Source organism: Octodon degus, unplaced genomic scaffold (genome assembly GCF_000260255.1).
Source record: "Octodon degus isolate 3935 unplaced genomic scaffold, OctDeg1.0 scaffold00160, whole genome shotgun sequence".
In the NCBI taxonomy this organism is placed as follows: Eukaryota; Metazoa; Chordata; class Mammalia; order Rodentia; family Octodontidae; genus Octodon; species Octodon degus.
Window position 1 is genome coordinate 5,109,950 of NW_004524736.1, and position 6,577 is coordinate 5,116,526.

Here is a 6,577-nt window from a genome sequence, read left to right on the forward strand (position 1 = left end):
TTTTTTTAACCTTTGATAAATTAAAGAATTTAAATGCTACAGAAATATATTATAGGGGATACAAAAGAACCTGAATTCACAGTTCCCCAACATGAGTTAACTGCAACAATCTTTCACTGACTTGTGGGTTATTAACATATCAACAATTTAATAAAAATATTATCATAGTACTTAAGATATGTTCTTACTAGCTGAGGTGTCGTGTGTGTCTGTCAAAGGGGTCATCTTCCTTTTAGATACACGAAACCCACTACTTTGAGTAAAGCATTTCCTCATGGGTCCAGTCCAAAATAAACCTATACCCCATAAAATAATAAAATATTCATGTAAGGACTTTCATGGTATATTCTATTTAGCAATGAAAAAAAAGGACATCTATCTTTCTATCTCAAATTTAGGACCTCCTAACTTGCAAAGCAAGCAGTCTGCCACTGGGCTATATCCCCAGGTCCAAGTAATCCTGGTGTTTGTTTGCACTGGTTGGGAAATTAGTGTTGAACAAAATGTGCAACCTTTATTTTACTGTTAAATAGAACAAAACATGGGAAAAGCCCCTAAATGGATAGTTTATTATTTTAAATTAAAAAGGTTGTTTTGTTTTTGTACTACTGGGAGTTGGAAAGAGGGCCTTTATATTCCTAGTCCTTTTTTACTTTTAATTTCAATTACAGGCACACATCACTATATCCAGCTTCATATAGCTTATTTTTAATTCTGTTCGTATACTGTTGATACAAATTACTTACTTTTCCACCAATGTCTGTACACATCCCTTCCAGGAAGGCATTTGTAGGGCAAGGTCTGCTATTGCTAAAGCCAGCTGAATAAGAGATTAAATAAATGAATAGGAAGGATAAACAGAACAGGGTTGCCATCAATATGCATTAGAAAGCAGAGACTGAATTTCTTCAAAACAGTATGAAATGACAAGACTGATTTTTACCTTCCCTCTATCCCCACGACTATATACTGTATGTATGTATCTCACGTAAACACCTTAAGAATAGTTACAAATTTCTGGAATTTAAATATTAACCTTTAAAAAATTTAAAAAACAAAACAACAAAAGTAAGAAAAAAACACAGATCTTCCTTAGATTGTATGTCTACCCAGCTGTGTCCTTGTATGTCCTTGTATACCCTGCTGCTCCAGAGGCCAGCCTGAGCAATTTAGCCAGACCCTGTCTCAAAACAGAGATACAGATGCAGATCAGTGGCAGAGTGCTGGCCTACTATGTGCAAAGTCCTAGTTTCAATTCCTTTTACTTGTTGAAAGTAAACAAAACAAAAAACACATCCATCCATATGTACATTTATTTGGCAACACTATAGGATTTCATGGATAAATAAATACTACTTTGGCCAAAAGGCCAAAGCCAGTGACAAAATCAGACCTTTGTTTCAGTCCTCAAGTGATGCACTGCCATTTCCCTTCTCTTTCTCATCTTGAAGTCTTATACAAAAGCCTCCTCAGATCACTGTTGAGTTCAAGGCCAGCCCTGGCTACAAAGTGACCAGCCTGAATTACAAAGCAAGACTCTGTCTCAAAAAACAAAACAAAGCACACAAAAAAGCCTCTTCTTTAAGGGCACTTCTACGCCAGGCAGAAAACATATAGGAACATGTATTTAAGGAAGCTTCCAGTTGTCCCTCTTTTTTTTTTTGGAGACGGTATCACTATGTAGTGTAGGTTGGCCTTGAACTCACTATGTAGTCCAGGCTGGCCTCGAACTCATGGCGATTCTCCTGTCTCATCCTTCCACGTGCTGGACTATCGGCATGCACCATCATGCCCAGTGAGTTTTCTTTAATAATGTACATCTTTGTCTGAATGAATACAAAAGGCCTGATGCTATTGTTCAGTTTTATTCATGTAATTTTTATAAGCCAATAGAAAAGATTCACATTATTAGCTCAAGAAGAGTTTTATTAGCTTAGAAAGAATTTTTTTACAAGGCAACTCTGAAAACCTCTGACCCAGCACAATACAATTTTTTTTTTGTCATCTCCAGTTTTAACACCAGGGGGCACATGCATGGCAATGAACACATACCCTCAACTTACCACTTCTAGTATTTAAGTTAGTTTAAAACCTAGTACACTCAAAGATTAATGCAAAAGATTAAAATTTTCACATTTTATCCACATATAGCAAACCTTCTATAATAAAGTTAATAGTATTCACATGGTCTACCAATAATCAAAACATACAAATGATTTCTTATAAATTTTCCTAATAAGTAAGCATAGGACTTACCTGTGTTACAATGACAGGTGACAAATCTTTCAAGTTCTGTATGTGGGTTAGCAATGAGTCCCTTAAAGAGGCATGAGAATCCGTAGGGAGCTCATAAAATGAGGTCTGAATCTTCATCTTCATGGTTTGTGCGGCAAAATAGCATGATTCCACATCCTGCCGGATCTGTAACAATTGGTCAGAAATTTCCCAGGCATGAACCTAAAAGAAAATTAGACATCTTTAAAAAGACTGTTTTTCTAAATAATGTTAATGCTACATAATTTCAATGTATATATAAATGTATATAGACCAAAGCATAACACAAGAAAATCTGATAAGCTAAATTACCTAATTCACCCAATATTCAAATTATAATGTTGTGGGCCCTGAATAGGTATAATATGTATACCTAAGAACTGCCTAAAACCTAACTCATTCTAGAAGTCATGAGAGCTATCAATTGAATCAAGAAATATAATCTTGCTGGTTAGAATTATTATGTAAGAGGATGATATGAAGAAAAAAATCACAAATTTATTGGAAAAAAAGTCACTAGACAGTTGATATCATAGCTATAGGATTGTATGTTTCTTTTCTTTTTTTTTTGCAGAGCCGGGGATTGGATTGTATGTTTCTTTTTCATACCTAATTTTGTTTACTCTAAGAACAAAGTTTGGAAGCTATTTTTTCTTTAAATTTTTTTGCGACACCAGGGATTGAATTTAGGACCTTGTGCTTGCCAGGCAGGTGTTTATGCCACTGAGCTACCTCCCCGGCCCTGGAAGCTGTTTTAATATACCTATATGCAAATATGCAAATATCCTTCATATTGGTCTCAGTAGGCCTATATTTGAATTTTTAGCACCTAATAGTAGAAAATAATCTTAGCCCAAATGATTAATTCACATAGTTCAAATATTTTCTGATGCGTTTATACATGGGGAAATGCTCTATGTGCTACAGTCTTTTATACAAAATAATTACATACCTATAGAAATAATAAAGAGAACAAAAACACAGAATTTGGTCTCTAATAGCTACTAACAATTATAAAAGGGAGTCCTACTTTGAAAATAAGTTTAGGAAAAATATCATGAGGCTCACAAAGCCTTAACTAATTAATGACTGATAAATTCAAATTCAACTCTACACCAAAATGCCTCTTTATGAAAGAATCCTAAAATAGACTGGCAATAATAGATTTAAACATTTTTCAATCTCAAATGAGGTACAGAGCTGACTGACGATCATACCATTTTTCCTAGTCAATTTCTTATAAAGATAGAATACTTCACAAGTAATATTATTTAAAAAAGTAATATTATTCTTCAAGATCTCTGCCAAAGAAAGATAAGCATCTAAGGTACAGAAACACAATAAATGATAGCTTCACAAATCTCTAAAGCTAACTGAAAAAGCCCTTGAATTTTACAATTATGGGTTTCCTAACATTAAACTTAGCTTTAGGATCTAACGTTAGGGTAAATAGACATGAAACACTAACTTTCTTCAAGAGATAGTAGTATCTTATTAATTTTTTGGTACTTCTTATCTCTAGAACTGTGTCTCAAAAATACTCAACAAATGAAATGATGTATTACTAATAATACCAATGTCTTCCCTCAGGTATATATTTTTTTCCAACTACAAAATTTTGGGCTATTATTATTAACTAGTAACCCAAGCACATCTATGATTTATGGTATCTATGACCTATATCTTTATTTTCCTGGGCATGGTGGTGGCACATGCCTATAATCAATCCCAGCACTCAGAAGGCTTAGGAGCAGGATCACCGAGAGTTCCAGGACAACCTGGGTTACCCAAGCAAGTTCAAGACTAGCCTGCACTACATAGTGAGACTTGGTCTCAAAAAAAAAACCCAGGGGCCGGGGAGATGGCTCAGTGGAATAAGCGCTTGCCTGGCAAGCTCAAGGGCATGCGTTCAATCCCCGGTTCCACAAATAAATTAATTAATTAATTAAATTTTTTTTTGTTCAGAATTTTTTTAATAGCAAAAACATATGAAGCTTTAGAATCTCTACAAATGCCCTCAGAAACATACAAAGCAAGCAAAATCAAAACACTAGTGGACATTTACAACAGTACTAAACCATATCCCCTTATCTCCAAGGGTATCTCCAAGAACCCCAAAATGTAAGTGCGTGAGAACCAACCAGACCTTTGTGGCATCAGACCAAAAAGCCAACAAGCGATTCAATGGAAAAGTACAAGGAGCCGGTGTGAGGACTGCAGCTGAAAATATGAGGTTTCACCAAATCCAACAGGAGGTCCTACATGCTGTAAGGTATGAAGGGGACCCAACAATTTAGCCTCTAAAAATCCTTGAAACTGAAGAGTTAGGAAGGTGACCCCAACTAAGGAGACTGCTATCACTGAATAGAAACAAAATTACATAGTACAATTCCATGCAGAATCAAAATTATACAAGCACAATAGAGATGAAGGAAGAAAAAAGAGAAGGTGACAAAGCTAGGAAACCTTAGAAATCAAACCACTGTATTTGTAACTACTATCTGAAAAACAACCTATGAAGCTGGAAATATTATCCTTAACCAAGACTTTTACAAGTTCAGAAAATATAATTTCATGAAAAATACGCAACAAGGTCAGAAAAATAAATTGAAAAACCTATTTTCAAATGAGCTTAAAGATATAAAGAAAATGATATATGTAACTAAACATATCTGATATCTTTTTTTTTTTCTTTTTATAGAAAATTTAGGACAGGGTCTTACAACGCAGATCAGACTCATAGTGATTCTCTTTTTTCAGCCTCCCAAGTGTTTCAATCGCTGTTTCAGGGAGTCCTGTGGGCGGGGCCGATGGCACGATGGGGATTGAACCCTGGCCACTGTACTTTCTGCCTAAGCAGGAGCTTTAGTCTGCTGAGCTATCAGGCCAGCTCCATATCTGATATCTTTTTTTTTTTTTTTTTTGCGGAACCAGGGATTGAACTCAGACCTTTGCGCTTGCTAGGGAAACGCTTATTCCACTGAGCCATCTCCCCGGCCCATATCTGATATCTTAAGAAAAAGTAGAAACGTGCTTAAAAAAATTTTTTTTTTTTGTCTTTTAGAGATTAGATCTTTTAGAACTACAAGATTTCACAAGATTTCTGAACTTCTACAAGAACTACAAGATTTCTGAACTTCTACAAGTTCAGAAAATATAATTTCATGAAAAATACGCAACAAGGTCAGAAAAATAAATTGAAAAACAAGCCTATTTTCAAATGAGCTTAAAGATATAAAGAAAATGATATATGTAACTAAACATATCTGATATCTTTTTTTTTCTTTTTACAGAAAATTTAGGACAGGGTAGTAGTTCAGACTGGATTTGAACTCACCTTGTAGTCGAGGCTGGCCTGGAACTTGCAGCAATCCTCCTGCCTCAGCTTTCTAAGTGCTGGGATCAGACGCATGTAATCACACTGGTCAAAAAGGTGTATTTATTAACTGGGCATGGTGGCACACACCTTTGGTCCCAGCACTTGGGAGGCTTACACTGAAGCATCATTTCGAGTTTAAGACCAGCCTGGGCTACAAAGTGAGCTTTAGAGCTGTGTTTAACAAATACACTTAAAAAAAAAAGACTTTTTTTTTTTTAAGATTCAAGAGTAAGTGACCACTATGGTTTAGATGTGGTCAGTCCCCCAAGGGGTCATGTGTTGGAGGCTTGAACAGCAATGGAAATCACAGTCTATTGGCTGAGTCTAGTCTAGCAGGACTAAGGACCTGGGTTCAATCTCAGCCAGAAAGGAAATAAAAAGCGTCAGTCAGATCCTCAGGAGGTAGGGGAGGTAATGAGGCGTTGTTACAGGCCCTGCACCTCTCTCCGGCTACCCATCTTACCATGTGCTCTCTCCCTCTCACATATAAAGCCCCATGAGGTCCTTATAGAGCGCAGAGCAGTCATACTAGCATGGTGCCTTTGAATCACAGGACTGCAAAGCAAATAGACCCCTTTTTCTTATTCAGCCTTAGGTATCTTCATTTTAGATTTTTGGGGTTTTTTTTTTGGGGGGGGGACTGGGAATTGGCTCAGGACCTTGTACTTGCCAGGCAGGCGCTTGTGCAACTGACCTATATCCCCAGGCCCAAACCTGTGATTTTTTTTTTTTTTGGCAGAACCGGGGGTTGAACTCAGGCCCTTGTACTTGCCAGGGAAGCCCTTATTCTACTGAGCCATCTCCCAGCCCCTTTATTTTAGTAATAGAAAACAGACTAAGATGTGACAATCTTGAAGATGAGCCAAGAAGATGTAAGTCTAATATAGATTAAAAGAATCCCTAAATAAAAAAAAAATTTTTTTT

The 6,577-nt window shown here is 36.3% G+C and overlaps 1 protein-coding gene across 1 annotated transcript in view; it reads right to left on the reverse strand.

The window, feature by feature from the left end:
- Tnpo3 (transportin 3) overlaps positions 1-6,577 on the reverse strand; it is a gene marked incomplete at its 3' end in the record, with an annotated part of 86,700 nt that overhangs the window by 61,687 nt on the left and 18,436 nt on the right. The window contains exons 2-3 of the mRNA XM_023702861.1: positions 2,257-2,457; positions 747-820 (exon numbers count right to left, since the gene is read on the reverse strand). Coding sequence (XP_023558629.1) covers positions 747-820; positions 2,257-2,457 — 275 coding nt within the window. The remainder of the gene's footprint in view (positions 1-746; positions 821-2,256; positions 2,458-6,577) is intronic.